The 20,597-nt window shown below is 44.5% G+C and overlaps 1 protein-coding gene and 1 pseudogene across 1 annotated transcript; both read right to left on the bottom strand.

The window, feature by feature from the left end:
- Nucleotides 1-4,100: 4,100 nt before the first annotated feature.
- On the bottom strand, nt 4,101-16,402 carry LOC144323153 (translation initiation factor eIF2B subunit delta-like; annotated as a pseudogene).
- Nucleotides 16,403-16,480: 78 nt separating this feature from the next.
- On the bottom strand, nt 16,481-18,095 carry RPS26 (ribosomal protein S26). The gene is made up of 4 exons (XM_077913328.1): nt 17,938-18,095; nt 17,624-17,801; nt 16,881-17,011; nt 16,481-16,590 (listed from the first exon to the last, which is right to left on the bottom strand). Exons 1-4 carry the CDS (start codon nt 17,938-17,940, stop codon nt 16,555-16,557), a joined length of 348 nt encoding a protein of 115 aa, XP_077769454.1. The 5' UTR covers nt 17,941-18,095; the 3' UTR covers nt 16,481-16,554.
- Nucleotides 18,096-20,597: the final 2,502 nt, after the last annotated feature.

Below are 20,597 nucleotides of genomic sequence, written 5' to 3'. Positions count from 1 at the left end.
AAATGATAAATAAAGGTAATGTTTGAAATGCTAGGAATGTATCATCAAAGATTGGATCTAAAAGGAGAGGTGTCTTAGGAATTGAGCTGTAAATGAGATAATTATCGTAAAGTGCCTAGCAAATACTAATGATAGGTAACACTCATTGTGTACTTACTGAGTCCCAGTTACTATACTAAGTGCCTGTACATATTACCTTTTTTTTTTTTTTAAAGTAAGCTCTAGGCTCAATGTGGGGGTTGAACTCATGACCCCAAGATTAAAAGTCAAACATTCTACTGACTGAGCCAGCCAGGCACCCTCATACTCCCTCATTTAATCTTCAAAACACCATTAGGAATTTACTAGTATTATTCACATTTTTTTTATTTTTTATTTTTTTAGAGATTTTATTTATTCATGAGAGACATACAGAGAGAGAGAGAGAGAGAGAGGCAGAGACATAGGCAGAGAGAGAAGCAGGCTCCATGCAGGGAGCCCGATGTGGGACTCGATTCCAGGACCTCAGGGTCACATCCTGGGCCGAAGGAAGTCACTCAAACGCTGAGCCACCCAGGTATCCCATATTATTCACATTTTACAGATTAGGACACTAGAGTATCAGAAGGTTAAATATTTTGCTCAATGTAATATAGACAGTAAAATTTAAGATTTTAACCAGACATTAGTGATTTCAATGATTTGGCTAGATTTCTGACCCAGAGTGTATGGCTAGATTGACACTGAGTAAGCTTTCAAAATTGAGATTTCCTACAAAATATTACTGGGAGAAATTAAAGAAAACCTAACTAAATGGAGAGCTATACTGCATTCATTGGTGGAAAAATTCAATATCTTTAAGACATCATATTCTCTCCAAATTGATACATTGAATGCAATCCCCAAAAAAATCTCAGACTATTTTTTTAGAAAGTGCCAGAGTAACAAAATTGGCAGCTTGTCCTACTGACTTCCAGACTTAAAGCTACAGTGATCAAGATAATGATATTGGTATAAAAATAGACAAATAGATCAATGGAACAGAATAAAGTCTAGAAATAAGTTTCACAAATAGTTAATTGATGTTTGACAAAAGTGCAAAGACAATTCAATACAGAAAGGATAGTTTTTTTGACAAATGGGTGCTGGAACAATTGGAAATCTATATGCAAAAAAGAAAAGGAAAATAATTTTGATCCATATTTCATACTAGATATAAAAATTAAAAAAAAAAAATTAAAGTGCATCACAGACCTAAAACTATAAACTTTCAGGAGAAGAACTCAGTAACCTCGAATAAGGAAACTATCCTAGGTTCAATATCAAAAGCATCATCTATTAACGAAAAAGACATTTGATTTCAACAAAATTACTAACATTTGCTTTCAGTAGACACCATTAAGAGATTGAAAGGATAAGTCACAAACTGGAAGAAAAAATATGCAGATCACATATCTAAGAAATTACTCGCATTCAGAATAAAGAACTCTCAAAAACAAAACAAAACTCTTTCAATAAAACCTTATTAAAAAGAAAAGAATAAAGAACTCTCAAAACTCAATAAAGGGGCACCTGGCTGGCTCAGTCAGTGGAGGATGCAACTCTTGATCTCTAGGTTGTAAGTTTGACCCTCATTGTTGGGTGTAGAGATTACTTAAAACATAAATAAATAAACTCAATAAAAGTAAGCAAATTAATTTTAAAAACATGGGCAAATATTTGAACAGACGTTTCATCAAAAAGATATACCTCTGGCAAATAAGCACCTGAAAAAATGCTCAACATTATTAGTTATTATGGAAAAAGGAATTAGCATCATAATGAGACAGCATTTTTGTCACCAGTTCGACCCCATGACCAGGCCTTTACTGATCACCTGCTTATACTCGACAACCTTTGTCCTACATGTTTCCCTAAGTTCTTCTTTCCTGCTTTCTTCTTAACTCAAGACAAATGAAACCTGAAACCCCATCCCTACTGCCTCACCCTTTACCCTGGGGACTGTCCTGAGAAGATCTCCTAGTCCCAGACCACCCAGACCTTTAGAGTTAAATCATCTGCATGGGCAGATGGACCATGGAGTGACCTCTGGAATGACCTACAATTACCTTCACCTCTTTATAATACTAAACTCTCTGTCCAAGGAGTAGCCTCAGCCTCATTTATATAACATACAATGTATGTATAGGCATGTTTCCTTAAGGCACATGCATGACTATACGCCTGCCACTATATAGACAAGGTTTCCCTATCTAAATATTCATACTAACCCTAAACAAAAGGAACCCATTCACCCTTTCTTGGGGAGTCCTGGTTTTGAAAGCCATTCCCATGATTTGCTTATTTGCTACAAATAAAAGTTTTCTTGGTGGGACAACTCAACCTGGTGCAGTTTCTGATTCACCAAAGAGCGATCTCATGTTATCAGCTACACTATATACCTATCAGAATGGCTAAAATTTTAAAAACAACCAAGTGTTAGAGAGGATGTGAAGAAACTAGAACTCTCATACTCTGCTAAGAGGAATGTAAAATAGTAAAATCATTTTGGATAACAATTTGGCAGGATCTTTTTTTTTTAATTTTTTGACAGTTTCTTTAAAAGTTAAGTATATACTTACAGTGTGACTCATTCAGCCAGTGATTCTATTCTTAGGTATTTACCCAAGAGAAACAAAAGCATATGTCTACACAGATTTTGTACAAAAATGTTTATAGCAGCTTTATAATAGCCAAAAACTAGAAAAACACAAATGCCCATCAACAGATGACTGGATAAACAAACTGTGGTACATCTATACAATGAAGTCCTACTCAGCAATAAAAAGCAATCATGCAATAATGATGAATCTCAAAATAATTATGCTGAGTGAAAAAAGGCAAGATTAAAAAAAAAGCATATCTTGTACGACTTTATGTAAAATTCTAGAAAAATAAAAACTGATTTATGGTGACAAAAAGCAGATTAGTGGTTGCCTTGGGAGGGGCATAGGGGTGACAGGATGGTGAGATTATAAAGAAGCAAGAGGCAATTTTTGGGATGATCTATATGTTCATTATTTTGAGTATGGTGATGGTTTTATATATCAAAACTTTTTAAATTATATATTTTAAACACAGTTTTTTTGTATATCAATTATCCTCAAGAAAACAATTTTAAAAACTTAGTTTTGGGGGGCAGCCCGGGTGGCTCAGTGGTTTAGCGTCACCTTCAGCCAAGGGCCTGATCCTCAGGACGTCAGGATCCCTGCATGGAGCCTGCTTCTTCCTCTGCCTGTGTCTCTGCTTCTCTCCCTCTCCCTCTCTCTCTCTCTCTCTCTCTCTCTCTCTTTGCGTCTCTCATGAGTAAATAAATAAAATCTTTAAAAAAAAAAAAACTGAGTTCTTAAGACATAATAAAACTGAAGACTGGGCCAGGAAAAATAACTACTCCCATTTGTAAGATTACATTTCCTAGCAGGTTCTATGCAAAGTCTCTTGCATATATTATTTCATTTAAATAATGAAATAGTCCTGTGAAGTGTAACTACTACAATTTTTTTTTAAGATTTTATTTTTAAGGGCATCTGGATGGCTCCATCTATTGAGCTCCCAACTCTCTCTTTTTTTTTTTTTTGAGCTCCCAACTCTTGATGTAGGTTCAGACCACGATCCCAGTGTCATGAGGGTGAGCCCTGTAATCAGTGCTCAATCTGCTTGTCCCCCTCCCTCTCCCTCTGACTCTCCCCAGCTCTCTCGTTCTCTCTCAAATAAATAATTAAAATCTTCAAAGATTTCATTTATAAGTAACCTCTACACCCAACATGGTGCTTAAACTTACAACCCTGAGATCAAGAGTCATGTGCTTTACCGACTGAGCCAGCAAGTTACCCCCTAACTACTACACCTTTTTAAAAAAGTTTATTTATTTTTAGCAGTCTCTCTACTCAATGAAGGGCTTGTACTCATAACCCTAAGATCAAAAGTCACATGCTCAAGGTGCCAGGGTGGCTCAGTCGGTTGAGCCTCTGACTCTTGATTTTGGCTTAGGTTATGATCTTTGGGTCATGAGAATGAGGCTACCCTTTATTTTTTATTTTTATTTTTTTGCAGAGTGTATGTCATTTATTGACTGGGTTCCCTCACTGGATGCTACTCTTGACTCATAGAACAACAGGTACAGAACTAAAATGAATCATCCCCAGCTCTGTGATCACCAGATCCATCAGTTCCAGGGGGGTCACGTCATAGACTAGATTTAACAACTGTAGAAACAGGTGGTTTTGCCTGTTAGCCAGGGCCATGTGCTCTCCCCGCTCACAAAGCAGATCCTCGGGCTCATCTAGCTCATTAGAGACAAAAGCATCAGTCTGCACACACTCACAGAACTTGCCTGCTTCACAGCAGACCAGCACTGGCATATTATGGGCTGCTGCCACCAGCGCCAGCTGTGCTGTCCCTAAACATGACATTACGGACCCATTGGCCAGGAGTGCATGAGCTCCCAGTAGCACCTTAGAAACCTCTGGGAGAGGGGCACGTGGGTGGCTCAGTGGTTGAGCGTCTGCCTTCAGCTCAGGTCATGATCCTGGAGTCCCGGGATTGAGTCCTGCATGGAGCCTGCTTCTCCCTCTGCCTATGTCTCTGCCTCTCTCTGTTTGTCTCTCATGAAAAAATAAATCCAATCTTTAAAAAGAAAAAAGAAAGGAACCTCTGGGAACACACAGGAGGCTGCAAGAATCAGCAGGTAGGAGGCCGGGACCCCAGCACAGACCAGAGAATGTAGTGTGTGCCTTCCCTCCAGCCATGGCCGGCTGTCTACCACTGCCACCAAAACTGCTGACCCTTAGCCCAAGCCTCCTGAAAGATTCGTGATACCAGATGAGGATCCAAATACCAGGATCACATCTCCATTATTGATCATCTTACAAGCAAAGCAGAAATTGCCTGAGCTGCAAGCACAATCTTCTCTTGCACATATTGATCAATGGCTGCCTGAAGTTCTGACGTGGCCTCCTCTTCTCACTTGGAGCTGCTCACACCCGTGATCTCCTTGGGTTTTTTTGTTTTTGTTTTTGTTTTTTTTAGGTTTTATTTATTTATTCATGAGAGACACAGAGAGAGGGGCAGAGACACAGGCAGAGGGAGAGGCAGGCTCCATGCAGGGAGCCCGATGCCGGACTCGATCCCCCGTCTCCAGGATCAGGCGCTGGGCTGAAGGCGGCGCTAAAGTGCTGAGCCACCGGGGCTGCCCCAGTTTTAATTTTTTATTTATTTTTATTTTTTATTTATTTATTATTTTTTAAAAATATACTTTTACTCTTTTTTAATATTATTTATTTATTTATTCATGAGAGAGAGAGAGAGGCAGAGGCAGAGGGAGAAGCAGGCTCCATGCAGGGAGCCTGACGTGGGACTCGATCCCGGGACTCCAGGATCACACCCTGGGCCAAAGGCAGGCACTAAACCACTGAGCCACCTAGGCATCCCCCTGCCCCAGTTTTTAAATAAAGGTATGGAAGTTCAGAGAGAGTAAGTACTTTGCCCCGAGTCACAAAGTACAGGAAAAAAAGGATTCATACTCAGGTCTGTCAGATTCCAAAGTTGAACTCCTAACCACTGCACTAGGCTGCCTCTAGATCACCCTTTAGTACTGAAACTGGCTTCCTGCCCCTGACATTGTCTTTAACCCAATTTTAATCCAGACAGCCTGGATCCAGGTAGACTGGGTAATGCTTTATTCTGTAGAAAAGTATGTATCCTTAGAATATCTCTTTGGGGGTACATGGGTGGCTCAGTCAGTTGAGCAACCAACTCTTTTTTTTAAGATTTTATTTATTTATTTATGAGAGACACACACAGAGAAAGAGGCAGAGACACAGGAAGAGGGAGAAGCAGGCTCCCTGTGGGGAAACTGAGGCGGGACTCGATCCCAGGACTCTGAGATCATGCCCTGAGCCAAAGACAGATACTCAACCGCTGAGCCACCCAAGCATCCTGAGCATCCAACTCTTGATTTTGGCTCAGGTCATCATCTCAGGGTTGTGAGACTGAGCCCCACATCAGGCTCTGTGCTGAGTGTGGAGTCCGCTTAAGGTTCTCTCCCACTCCCTCTGGCTGATACACCCCGCCCCCAGCTTGAATGTTAGCACGCTTTCTCTCTCTCTCTCAAAAAAAAAAAAAAAAAAAGACTTCTCTCGTTTTTTTTTTTTTCTCTTTGGTTTTTTGATTGTTTGACTCTTTCACAGTCCTCTGAAGTCAGAGTTCATCATCAGTAAAATCCCCGACTTCAAGATTCCTTTCACCATGTGCTTTAAAGGAAACCTGGCTCTCCCCAAAGGACACTTGATCAGTAGCTGAAAACCCTCTGTAGTTTCCATTTTATTTATTATTATTATGTTAAGATTTTACTTAACTACTCAAGAGAGACAAGACGTGGCACAGATGATCACATGCTCCTCCCTGCAACATATTCTTCACTTGACTTCTAGGACCCTCATCATATCCTAGTTTTCTTCCTACCTCATTGGCCTTTCCTTTTGTGTCTTTTGCTGGTTTTTCCTCATCTTCCTGATTACTAAACCTTGAAGTATATAGGAATCAGTCTCCCTCTGCCTATCTATATATTCCCTTCCTAGCCGACCTCACCCAGTATCGTGAATTAAAAACCAATTGTAGGGGATCCCTGGGTGGCTCAGCGGTTTAGCGCCTGCCTTTGGCCCAGGGTGTGATCCTGGAAGCCCGGGATGGAGTCCCGAGACGGGCTCCGGGCATGGAGCCTGCTTCTCCCTCCTCCTATGTTGTGTCTCTGCCTCTCTCTCTCTATGTCTATCATGAATAAATAAATATATCTTTAAAAAAATTGTAAAATTATGATACCCAAGTTTTTATTTCCAACCCAGGATTCTTTCCCTTAAACTCCAAACCTCTATATATCCAATTGTCTACTTAACATTTTTGCTTGGACGTAAAATGGGGAATTTATACATATATAGTATCAGTACAAAGAAATTCATGAGATGGGATGCCTGGGTGGCTCAGTGGTTGAGCATCTGCCTTCAGCTCAGGGCATGATCCCGAGTCCCTGCGGGGAGCCTGCTTCTCCCTCTGCCTATGTCTCTGCCTCTCTCTCTCTCTGTCTCTCATGAATAAATAAATAAATCTTTAAAAAAAGGAAAAAGAAAAAGAAATTCATGTGAAAGATGAATGCCAACTTTAGTGTAGTGGCTACCACTTGGAGAAAGAGAGTGGAATGCAATCAGTGGGGAATTCACGGACAGATCCAACTCTACAGGTAAACCTTTCTTTCTTAAGCTAGGAGGTGGATATATATACATTTGTTGTATGTCTTAATTATTTCATTATATGTTTTACCACTTCTATGCCTTCTGATCTTGACCTCTTGCTCAACACCCTCAGTCCCTCAGCCACCATTATTTTTTCTAATCAGTTCTTTTTTGGCTTCCCCTTTCTCCCAACTGATCTTGGGCTCCTCCATCCACCAATCAATCATGACTGAAGTAACACCCTAATTTCCATATTTGTATTCCCAAACTAGAGCAAACCAATCATGCATTTTTTTTCTTTTCTAGAACAATTCTTTAATATTTTCCAAAGTATACTCTGTAGACCCCTTGTATCAGATTCACTTGGGATGTTACTAAAATGCAGATTCCCAAAATACTCTCAAGGTTTTGTTATTGTTTTAGGTAAACTCTACCCCCAACATGGGGCCGGAACTTAGGACCTCTAAGATAAAGAGTCACATGCTCTACCAACTGAGCCAGCCAGGTGCCCTATAACCTCAAGATCTTTGAATCCTGCTTTTTGGAGGTGGGATTAGGAATGAATTTTATTCAGTTGGCAGAGGTGATTCTTATTCACACAAAGGAGATTGTTTCATTCATCCCTGACTTTTCAATAAGCCCAGCATACTTAGTTATCTACAAATGCTGAGCATCTGCTGTATGTCAGGTAATATAACTGACCATATAGACATTGTCCCTAAAAAAAAAGACATTGTCCCTGATCTTACAAGCTTACAGTTCGAGACATTTTCAAAGGACATATGTAGGATGACTTTGGGTGGTATCATTTTTGGTGATAAAAATAAGTTTGGTGATACAAATAATTTTGGTGATAAAAAAGTGATAAACTTTTTTTTTTAATGTATTGATTTATTTTTGAGAGACAGGGACGCCTGGGTGGCTCAGTGGTTGAGCATCTACCTTCGGCTCGGGTATGATCCCAGGCTCTGAGGATCCAGTCATGCATCTGGCTCTCTATAGGGAGCCTGCTTCTCTGCCTGCCTCTGTCTTTCCCTCTCTGTGACTCTCATGAATAAATAAATAAAATCTTTTTAAAAAGGTAGATTGAGACAGAGAGCACCTTGGGGAGGGCAGAGGGAGAGAGAATCTTAAAGAAACTGAGTGTGGAGCCTGACGTGGGGCTTGATCTCATGACCCGGAGATCACAACCTGAGCCAAAACCAAGAGTTGGACATTCAACCGACTGCACTACTCAGGCACCTCAACTACTTTCTTTGATTTAAAAGTTTATGTAGGGCAGCTCAGCTCGGGTGGCTCAGTGGTTTAGCGCCACCTTCAGCCCAGGGCCTGATCCTGGGGACCTGGTATTGAGTCTGGCATCGGCCTCCCTGCATGGAGCCTGATTCTCCTTCTGCCTGTGTCTCTGCCTCTCTCTCTCTGTCTTTCATGAATAAATAAATAAAATCTTTAAAAAAAGAATATTTTCATTACCCCTAAAAGAAAGTCCATACATTTAACAGTCAATCCCCTCTCCTCTAACCTCCCTATCCCTAGGTAATCACTACTCTACTTTCTGTCTCTATAAATTTGCCTATTCTGGGCATTTCATGTAAATAGAATCATACAACATGTGGTCTTTTATGATTAGCTTCTTTTACTTAGCATGTTTTCAGGGTTCATCAGTGTAGCATATAGCAGCACTCCATTTCTTTTTATGGTCAAATATGTTCCTTTGTATGAATATACCATATTCTATTTATCCAATTCAGCAGTTAATGAACATTTTGGTTGTTTCTACTTTTTGACTAGTAATTATGCTGCTATGAACATTCATGTACAAGTTTTTTTTGTGAATATATATTTCCAGTTCTCTTGAGTATACACCTAGAAGTGGAATAGCTGGGAACTGGATGGTTAACTGTAACTTTTTGAGGACTATGTCTCAAAGTATACCATTTCACATTCCCACCAGTAGTGTGCCAACTTTGGCACACCTTGTCCAGAATTTATTTTTTTGTTATAGTCATCCTAGTGGGTGTGAAGTGGCATCTCATTGTTTACCATCACATTTTGAGTAAAGTCCAGAGCCAGTCAGGGCCTTCAAGGCCCCATATGATCTAACTTTGTGTACGACAGGTAGGTACACAATCTCTTATCTGAAGTTGACAAATCAAAACAGCTATAAAACCCAAGATTTTTGGAACTCATATGATAATAAAACCTGACATGAAACTCATGCTGAGTAATTTACATGACTATTCTATTTTACTGTGGATATAGTAATGTGTTTTAATCCTGGGTGCTGCTCCAGATCCCTCTGAGGATGTTATATTAAAAAGTATATGCTCTAGGGGATCCCTGGGTGGCTCAGAGGTTGAGCATCTACCTTTGGCTCAGGGCATGATCTTGGAGTTCTGGGATCAAGTCCCGTATGGGGCTTCCTGCATGGAGCCTGCTTCTCCCCCCTGCCTATGTCTCTGCCTCTTTCTCACAGAGACATAGGCAGAAAGAGAAGCAGGCTCCATGCAGGGAGCCCGATATGGGACTCGATCACAGGACTCCAGGATCACGCCCTGAGCCGAAGGCAGGTGCCAAACTGTTGAGCCACCCAGGCGTCCCCAAAATCAAATTTTTTTGGTCAAAATCAATTCTAAAGCAAGTAAAGTCTTAAAGATTTCATATAAACGACTGTAGATCTGAACCACTTTCCCCTAACTCACTTGAATTTAGCCAGACCGCCTTTCTTTTTCTGTAACATGTCATTCCTGAGTCCATTTGCACTTGCTATTCTCTCTGCTAGGAAGCTTTTCCCCACTTATCCAAACAGCTTGCTCTTTCATTTTCTTTAGTTTCTTTAAGAGTTTTTTTTTTTTTTTAAGATTTTATTTATTTATTCATGAGAGACACAGAGAGAGGGGCAGACAGACACAGGCAGAGGGAGAAGCAGGCTCCATGCAGGAAGCCCGATGTGGGACTCAATCCTGGGACGCCAGGATCATGCCCTGGGCTGAAGATGGCGCTAAACTGCTGAGCCACGCGGGCTGCCCGCTTTCTTCAGTTTCTGATCAAATGTTATCTATCAACCTTATAGACATAAGGCCACTCCACATAAAACTTATATAAAACTAATCCTTCGGGGGCAGCCCAGATGGCTCAGCGGTTTAGCACCACCTTCAACCCAGGGCGTGATCCCGGGGCCCGGATCGAGTCCCACGTCGGGCTCCCTTCATGGAGCCTGCTTCTCCCCCTGCCTGTGCCTCTGCCTCTCTCTCTCTCTCTCTCTCTCTCTCTCTGTGTCTCTCATGAATAAATCAATAAAATCTTAAAAAACAAACAAACAAACAAACTAGTCCTTCCTCACACCAAATCACCCTCACGTTGTTCCTCCATTTTAAAACGTAAGCTCTATGTATTTTTATCTTGGTCACTGCTAACATCTTCAGTATTTAGAAATGGCTGGCACATTCTTGGTAAGCAATAAATATTTCTTGAATAAATGATTGTTTCATACCACTTAAACCTCACAAAAATACTATGAAATTGGAAAGATCACCTAAAGATTAGAAAATTTAAGAGAGGGGGTGCCTGGCTAGCTCAAGTTGGACAGCATGTAACTTGATCTCAGGATTATAAATTCAAACCTAACAAGGCGAGAGGAGAGGGAGGGGACACCTGGGTGGCTCAGCCTGCTTCTCCCTCTCTGCCTGTGTCTCTGCCTCTCTCTGTGTATCTCATGAATGAATTAAAAAAAACAAACTGGTGCAGCCACTCTGGAAAACTGTGTGGAGGTTCCTCAAAGAGTTAAAATTGGACCTTCCCTACGACCCAGCAATTGCACTGTTGGGGATTTACCCCAAAGATACAGATGCAATGAAACGCCGGGACACCTGCACCCCGATGTTTCTAGCAGCAATGGCCACAATAGCCAAACTGTGGAAGGAGCCTCGGTGTCCATCGAAAGATGATGGATAAAGACGATGTGGTCTATGTATACAATGGAATATTCCTCAGCCATTAGAAACGACAAATACCCACCATTTGCTTCAACGTGGATGGAACTGGAGGGTATTATGCTGAATGAAGTAAGTCAGTTGGTGAAGGACAAACATTATATGTTCTCATTCATTTGGGGAATATAAATAATAGTGAAAGGGAATATAAGGGAAGGGAGAAGAAATGTGTGGGAAATATCAGAAAGGGAGACAGAACGTAAAGACTGCTAACTCTGGGAAACGAACTAGGGGTGGTGGAAGGGGAGGAGGGCGGGGGGTGGGAGTGAATGGGTGACGGGCACTGGGGGTTATTTTGTATGTTGGTAAATTGAACACCAATAAAAAATAAATTAAAAAAATAAAATAAACAAACACCACTTTAAAAAAATAAGGGATAACAAAAAATGGAAGGGAGGGAGGGGAGAGAAAGAGAGAGAAAGAGAGAAAGGATGCCGGGGTGGTTCAGCGGTTGAGCCTTCAGTTTAGGGTGTGATCCTGGGGACCCGGGATCCAGTCCCACATCAGGGCTCCCTGCGTGGAGCCTGCTTCTCCCTCTGCCTGTGTCTCTGCCTCTCCCTCTCTATGTCTCTCATGAATAAATAAATAAATAAAATATTTAAAAAGAAAGAAAGAGGGCAGCTCAGGTGGCTCAGCGGTTTAGTGCTGCCTTCAGTCCAGGGCATGATCCTGGAGACCCAGGATTGAGTCCCGCATGGGGCTCCCTGCATGGAGCCTGCTTCTCCCTCTGCCTCTCTGTCTCTGTGCCTCTCATGAGTAAATAAATAAAATCTTTTATAAAAGAAAAAGAAAAAGAAAGGAAGAAAGAGAAAAGGAAAGAAAATTAGAGAGGTTAAGTAACTCACCTAAGGTCACATACTAGAATTATCAGAGGTGAGATGTATATCTGAGTCCACTAGGTTCTTATCCAGACAGCTGTTTAATGGGGGACTTGGACTGAGAAACTAAGTGCCAAGCACATTGGCAAGTTAATATTTATTGAATAAATGAATGAATCTAGATTCTAGCCTGTTCTTTCATCTACTGGCTCAGCTTTTGACAAGCCTATCGGCTTATTAATGCATATGAAGCGAACACCCCTCTATACCTAATACTGACTAAAAGAATAAACATATAAAGAAGGGTATTAACTTAAATAGTGTGATAGACAATAATTTTGTCCTTCTACTTGCTAAGTTATAGAAAAGTAAGCAAAAATAAAACAAGGTACAGGATTTGGGGTTGAGGCAAAGGGTGGTCCAGGACATCAGTGAATCCTGAGTACCACAGGGACAATGACTTCAAATCCAAATACCTCAAAGGTAGACATTGGACCAAAGACTGGATTAGCCCAGAGACCTCTAGCTGGCTTGAATACTTTATACTTGAGACTGGAGGACACTTCAGAAAGTTAGGGAGGTGCTGAAATGGCAACTAACTTCTCCTCACCTACTAAAGTTCACTCAAACTGGGTGGGAGTGGGAAATGGGGACTCAATTGTCTATACCACCTTTTTTGTGATCAACTACTAGAACTTCAGCCCACAATAGCTTAGAGTAGGCTGTTCATTTTACTGTCCAGACAGCTAGAGAACCTCAAGCTGATTTGTGGGCCACTTCTGATGGCATAATATGTGGCTTTTCCCTAGATGGAAACAATGTCCTGGTTGCCCATAGGACAAGGCAAGGTTTGAATTATTTGCAACGGGTGTTGGGTTGGGAGGTAGAGTGGGACTACTTTAAAGCCTGAAGCATGAAAATCTGGTCAGTCATCTCTGGCACTCCAAAATCTCAACGAATTTGGGATTATCTGCAAGTAGAGAAATTGCTCAACCAGTTCTTAAGTTGTGTTAGGCTCTGGAATGTATGATCCCTGGAGATAGGATCACATTTTTTATTTTTAAGACTTTAAGTAATTTCTACACCCAATGTGGGATAGAATTTACAGCCCCAAGACCAAGACTTGCACACTTCAACTGAGCCAGCCAGGTAGTCCAGGATCACATTTTTTAACGCACCAACCTGAGGCACCTGGGTGGCTCCGTAGGTTATGTAGCTGACTTGGCTCAAGTCATTAGGTTCTGGGATAGAGCCACTCAGTGGGGAACCTGCTTTGTCCTGCCTCTCGACAACAAAAAAAAGCACAAATCAGGAAAGCATGTGACTCCTGATCTTGGGGAGTTGTGTTCAAGTTCCATGTTGGATGTAGAGGTTACTTAAAAATAAAACGTTACATGGTTGGATTTACCACTTGAATCTGGTTCTGGGGATCCCTGGGTGGCGCAGCGGTTTGGCGCCTGCCTTTGGCCCAGGGTGCGATCCTGGAGACCCGGGATCGAATCCCACGTTGGGCTCCCGGTGCATGGAGCCTGCTTCTCCCTCTGCCTATGTCTCTGCCTCTCTCTCTCTCTCTCTCTGTGACTATCATTAAAAAAAAAAAAAAAAAAGGAATCTGGTTCTGGTTTTATTGATCAAACTGGGATTTGAGAATCAGGTTTATTTATTTTTATTATTATTATTTTTTAAGATTTTATTTATTTATTCATAGAGACACAGAGGGGTGGGGTGGGGCAGAGGCACAGGTAGAGGGGAAGCAGGCTCCATGCAGAGAACCTGACATGGGACTCGATCCAGGGTCCCCAGGATCACACCCCGGGCTGCAGGCGCGGCGCTAAACCGCGGCGCCAGCAGGGCTGCCAGAGAATCAGGTTTAGCACTCATTTTCACTTCAGACCTTTTTGTTCCATCCAGTGTTTACCCCTGGTATAAAGGGGTCATTACAGCAGAGAGGAATGAAGGAGACGTCTTGTGGACCTTCCTCCCCAAATGATGGAGACACTCTTACCTACGTTGTGTTCTGACAAATCCAGGATTTGCCACAGTGGTTTCAACATGCACATTGGTAAATTGGCTGTGAGCACGTGGAATGAGTAGTTTCTGGGTTATTTTTGTTGTTGTTGTTGTTGTTAGTTCCATTAACAGAGCTACGTTTATGCTCTGAAATAATCTACCCCTTCTCCTTATCATATTCCTTTGAATAGTCGCAAAACATGTTTCCCATTTCCCATTGAAGGATGCATTTTAAGATTTTAAGAGAGCCAGTGAGCAAGGGAGCAAGCATGTGGGGATGGGGGAAGGAATACAGGAAGAAGGGACAAGCCGACTCCGCACTAAGGGGGGGAATTCCATCGGATGACCCTCAATCATGATGTAAGCCAAAACCAATACCCCTACTGAGCCACGCAGGGCCCCTCTCCCACTGAAATGTGTATCTTATTTACTTTTAAAGATTTTATTTATTCATGAGACACAGAGGGAGAGGAGCAGAGACATAGGCAGAGAGAAAAGGAGGCTCCCTGTGGGGGCTCATTCCCAGGATCATACCTTGAGCCTATGGCAGAGAGGCTCAACCACTGAGCCACCCAGGTGTCCCCATTTTATTTAAAGATTTTGACACAGGGAGAAAGAGTACAAGCAGGGGGAGTGGCAGGCAGAGGGAGAAGCAGACTCCCTGATCAACAGGGAACCTGACACGGAGCTCCATCCCAGGACCAGGATTAGGATGTGAGCTGAAGGCAGTCTTAACTGAACCACCCAGGCGCTCCTATTTTATTTTTAAAAGATTTTAGAGAGGGGCAGCTGGGTGGCTCAAAGGTCTACCTTCTCCTTACATCAGGACTTCAGGGTCATGGGACTGAGCCCCCTTGTCAGGCTCTCTGCTCAGTGGAGAGTCTGGTTCCCCCCCTCCCCCCCCAACTTGTGCTCACTCTCTCGAAATAAAAGTTTTTTTTTTTTTTTTTTTTTTTTTTTAATGATAGTCACACAGAGAGAGAGGCAGAGACATAGGCAGAGGGAGAAGCAGGCTCCATGCACCAGGAGCCCGATGTGGGATTCGATCCCGGGTCGAACCGCTGTGCCACCCAGGGATCCCATAAAAGCTCGCTCTTTATTTTATTTATTTTAAAGCTCTTTCTTTAAAAAAAAAAAAAAGATTTGGGCAGCCCGGGTGGCTCAGAGGTTTAGCACCACCTTCAGCCCAGGGTGTGATCCTGCCCAGATCGAGTCCCACGTTGGGCTCCCGGTGCATGGAGCCTGCTTCTCCCTCTGCCCATGTCTCTTCTCTGCCTCTTATGAGTAATTTTTAAAAAAATATTTTATTTATTCATGAGAAACAAGAGAGGAGAGAGGCGGAGACAAAGGCAGAGGGAAAAGCAGACTCCATGCAGGGAGCCCAACGTGGGACCCGATCCAGGGACTCCAGGATCACACCCTGAGCCAAAGGCTGAGCCACCCAGGTGTCCCTGAAATATCTTTAAGAAAAAAAAAAAGATTTTGGAGAAAGAGTACACTCACAGTGGAGGAACAGAGGGAGAGGGGGGGGGAAGCAGATTCCCTGGATTCCAGGACCCTGAACCAAGAGTCTATGTTGAACTGACCAAGCCACCCAAGTACCCCTTAAGTGTTACTTTAACTCAAACTTCCAAGCTACAGGCTTAATTTAGTTTGGAGGGGGGGTGGGGGTGGATAATCATGGAACTTCACAGGCAAAACAAGTCATTATCAATCCATTTCCAAATGGATTTCTCAAACATGTATATTCCTAGCTAGTAACTAATTTCTGAACCTTAGAAAAAAACAAATCATTGTCACACATGAAATAAGATACAGCTTTCCTCCATACTTTGTGTGGAAATTCTTTCCTCTTTTGGGACTATCTCAAGTTTCTAGCAATACCCCTGGTACCTAAACATATTTATTCCAAACATGCCACTAAAAGATGCAAATTGTCCAAAAGAGAGTTTAGCAGCCGACCAATTCCAGGTAGGTTAATTTATGAAATTAAGGCTCTGAATACAGATCCCCTTAAAAGCTAAATCACGTACTTCCTGTTAAAGTCTTGTGTTCCCCACCAGGGGTAGGCACACCTCATTCCAGAAATCATTTCCCGAGGTGTTCTTCAAGTTTTTCCTGATCCTCCTAGCTCCTTACTCCTTTTAATACATCAACCTAATCCACTAGCAAGGTGGCATTAATCTAACACTCACAAGTACCTTGCTGAACCCTCTCCCCCAGGTAACAAGTTGGGGAGGCCAAGAATACAAATGCAAAAGAAATCCAAGTTAAGGTTTTACTTATAAACTTCCTCCCTCATGAATAGACTACGTGGCACTCCATAACGCACTCGCATAACGCTCAACATAACGCTTGAATGTTAAAATTACAGTCCCCAGGACACCCTACTCCGACAACACATACACTCAACAGGTTATATAAAGTATAATCGCCATTTATTTTTTTCCCGGAGAACACTTTTTCTTCAGTCGTTAAGGACTCAGCTGCTTACATGGGCTTCGGTGGAGGTCGTGGGGCGGCTCCCTGAAAAAACAGAACAGTACGTTTAAAAACGGTAACGAAAGAACTGGACTGCCCCCCAATGCCTTTGGACTATACATGCACAGATAACCGGTCAATGCCAATGAGCCACGTCACTCCACCTGGAACAAATTCTAATAGCTCCTCTTTAGGAGAGTCGCCAAGCAAACGTTTTAGCTAGGAGTCCGCCTCCCTCCCTCCCTCCCTCGGCCTTGACTTTCTACTCCTCGGGTCCTCCTCTATCTCCTGTCCATCACCCCTCTGGCTTCCGGGTCTGTTTTAAAGCTACTTACCGCGGGTCTAAATCGGGGCGGGGGTGTTCGGTCCTTCCGCGCTTCACGAGAGCGATTCCGGACTACCTTGCTGTGAATGGCACAACTCACGCAGTAATGGAGCTTCACGTACAGCTTGGGAAGCACGTAGGCTAAGGGACAGAAAGGGAGAGGAGTAACGGCGGCAGCACGTAGCCGCGCCGCGCCCGTTCCCTCAGGCAGGGGGGCCAAGTTCCCCTCCCTAGGCAACTATGGCTTCTGATCACGGAACACGGGGGCATTTTCACAGGTGGACAGCCCGCTAACCCTGTTCTCGTCGCCACAGGCCACACGCAGTGAAGCCGCACTCCGGTCCCTTCAGCAGCGGCACCAGCCCTAAGGCCTCCTCCCGGGCCCCCTCCCCTCGCCCAAGAAAACGGGATCCGTCTTGAGAGAAAGAAATGACGAAACCCACAGACGACTCCTCGGCCCGAAGATCAGCCCCGACCGGACGAGCGTAACCTCCACCGCGGGGACGTTCTTCCTCAGACTTAGACCGCATTTTCACAACGGATACTCAGCGGTCGTGACCCAGGAAGACGGCCACGCTTACCAGACCCCTGGCCAGGTCCCCCAACGCCGACACACAACAGCTGTGCGTGGGGCTTCCGGAGTCTCCTCTGACCAGGTGGCCCGACCCACGCCCCAAGGGCTGCACGGTCGTCCGAGGCCGCTTCTACCCCGCGGCTCGCGGGCGGAACGCGCCGCGCCAGGAGCGCACTCACCGTCGAAGACACTCGCTTCGGAAATGTCCCTGACGGCGGCGGCCTCCACGATGTTCCGAATAACGAACTTCTTAATGGCTTTGTCCTTGGGCACACAGCGGGCGCAGTTGGTGCAGCGAATGGGCTGCACGTGGCCGCGGCCCTTCTTGGCACGGCCATTGTTCCTTCTCTTCTTCGTCTGCGAAAGAACGGAGGTGGCATCACAAAGCGGGCGCTCGCCTCAGCCCTGCCGGCCACGGGGCCGCCGGACCCCCCACGGGCTCGGTGCGCCCCCGCCCCAGAGCCCGCTGGCCGCCGGACGCGCCGCCACTCACCATCCTGGGCGCCGACCGAGAGGGAGCAGCACCGGCCCCGCGCCTTTATATAGCCCGAGATCCCTCCGCGTCCCGCAGGCCGCCCCGGGGCCGCGCCGCCGAGGGCCGGCCGCCCTGCCCGGGGCTCCTCCTCGTCCCGCGTTTACGCCGGGATGGCCCCGGAGGAAGGTGTGTCTCAGGCTTGGTTGTCCGTGACAGCAAGGACCCCGGGACTATTTAGTCGGCTGGCGGAAGAAAATTAGGGTCATACGGCCCCAGCCGGCGCGACGGTCCCCGCCCCGGAAGTAGTTCCGCGCCTGCCGAGCACCCGGCGTTTGCGACGCTGAGCGCGGAAGTGGCCGGCGCAGGCCCGCGGGTCGCCTCGGCGGCGGGGGCGGGGCCGGGGGCGGGGCCGGGGCGGGGCCGGGAGCCTCAGTCGCGGCGGGCGGCGCTGCGCCGGCTGGGGGCGCTATCGGCGCGCCTCAGCGACCTGGTCCCTTGGTCTATGGGGGAGACAAAAAGACCTGCGGGAAACAAAACATTTTGTTGATTCCTCCTTCCAGTGTGGACAAAACCCCACGAAGGGCCGTGGACACATGCATGTTAGGACTGTGTCTTAGTCACTTAAAAACTTATTTTTTTTAAAGTCCCTGGATCCTGTTAGCATAACGCCGGAGACCATAGTCAGCGCTTTATAGTATTCACTCATTTTAGCTTCGACAAGCCTATGAAGTAGGTTTGTTATTGTTGCTTGTTACTGTCATTCAATCTGCAAAGATTGAAAAGCTGAGGGTGCTGAAAGTCACAGAGTTAGTAGAGGTGTCCTGGCTCCACGGCTCTGCGCTGCCCTCTGCCTAACAGAGAACGGGGGTGGGGGTGGGGTGGGGGAGGGTGCGGGGGTGCGGGTGCGGGTGCAGGTGGGGGTGGGGGGTATATAGCCTGGACAGGAATTTCAGTGATGTTGATTCCGATCCATAGTATAAATAGATTTTGACATTGGTCCTCGATACATACACAAATGAAAAAAAAATACACAAATGTACAAAACTGAAATACAAACTTCATGAAATAGTACTGGCCCTTAGGACATAAGGTGCAATGGTATGTTCTATTTTCTACTTCACTTTTTAAGGATTTTATTAATTTTATTTTATTTTTAAGATTTATTTATTCATGAGAGATGCAGACTGAGAGAGAGGCAGAGACATAGTCAGAGGGAGAAGCAGGCTCCCTGCAGGGATGTGGGACTCCATCCCAGGACCCCCAGGATATGTCCTGGACTGAAGGCAGACGCTCGACCACTGAGCCACCCAGGCATCCTCTATTTTCTACTTTATTTTAATGAATGTTGATCAAGCCCCACTGAAGTGATTTTACCATTCGAGTCTGGCCTGTGATTGAGACCTACTTTCCTTTTTTTAAATTTTTTTTAAGATTTTATTTATTCATGAGAGACATACAGAGAGAGAGGCAGAGACACGGACAGAGGGAGAAGCAGGCGCCATGCAGGGAGCCCAATGTGGGACTCGACCCCGGGTCTCCAGGATCATGCCCTGGGCGGCAGGCAGGGCCAAACCGCTGCGCCACCCGGGCTGCCCGTGAGTGGTTTCTACAATTAAATGAATACTTTGCATAGTGCTTGGCACTTATGCTCAAGAAGTGGTAGACCAGGGATCCCTGGGTGGCGCAGCAGTTTAGCACCTGCCTTTGGCCCAGGGCGCGATCCTGGAGACCCGGGATCGAATCCCACGTCGGGCTCCTGGTGCATGGAGCCTGCTTCTCCCTCTGCCTGTGTCTCTGCCTATCTCTGTGTGTGTGTGTGACTATCATAAATTAAAAAAAAAAAAAAAAAAAAAAAAGAAGTGGTAGACCAGGGGCACCTGGGTGGCTCAGTCCATTAAGCATCTGCCTTTGGTTCGGGTCATAAACCCAGGGTCTTGGGATCAAGCCCTGCATTGGGCTCCCTGTTCTGTGGGGAACCTGCTTCTACCTACCTCTCCCTCCACCTGTACTTCTTCTTTTTTTTATTTATTTTATTTATTTATTTATTTATTTTACCTTTTTTTTTTCACCTGTACTTCTGCTTGTGCTACTTTCTCTCTCTCAAATAAATAAAAATCAAAAAAAAAAAAAGAAAAAAACCACACAAGTTATTGTAACTTGTATTTCCTTGGGCATATAATGTGTTTTGCAAATTGTAGGTACTCAGAAAATTTTTTTTTTTTTTAAAGATTTTATTTATTTATTCATGATAGTCACAGAGAGAGAGAGAGAGAGGCAGAGACACAGGCAGAGGGAGAAGCAGGCTCCATGCACCGGGAGCCCGACGTGGGATCCGATCCCGGGTCTCCAGGATCGCGCCCTGGGCCAAAGGCAGGCGCCAAACCGCTGCGCCACCCAGGGATCCCTGTAGGTACTCAGAAAATGTTTGATGAATCTCTGCTTTGGATGGATAGGCAAGTTGGGCTTTCTCTATCCTGAAGGCACCCCTGGTAGGAAAATCTCCACTTTCCTTTTTTTTTTTTTTTTTTTTTTTCCACTTTCCATTGTAGGTCAAAAATTCTGTTCTTCTATAGCAACAACGTGAGCATTCTTCTTTAGCTTCCCTTTAGTCTTAGACTTGTTCACCTTCAAAACATTTAGTAGTTGGTACAATGTGCAGTAAGGAGATTCCCCTCCCT

The sequence above is a fragment of the Canis aureus genome, chromosome 11, assembly GCF_053574225.1.
Source record: "Canis aureus isolate CA01 chromosome 11, VMU_Caureus_v.1.0, whole genome shotgun sequence".
NCBI lineage: Eukaryota > Metazoa > Chordata > Mammalia > Carnivora > Canidae > Canis > Canis aureus.
This window is presented reverse-complemented; position numbering and strand designations above follow the sequence as displayed.

What these genes read in the sequence shown, in the direction of transcription:
- RPS26 (XM_077913328.1), bottom strand. An exon ending in CGAAGCGAGTGTCTTCGACG is followed by an intron (nt 17,012 to 17,623) that starts GTGAGTGCGCTC and finishes TCTGTCCCTTAG; the next exon opens with CCTACGTGCTTCCCAAGCTG. An exon ending in CGCCCCGATTTAGACCCGCG is followed by an intron (nt 16,591 to 16,880) that starts GTAAGTAGCTTT and finishes CTGTTTTTTCAG; the next exon opens with GGAGCCGCCCCACGACCTCC.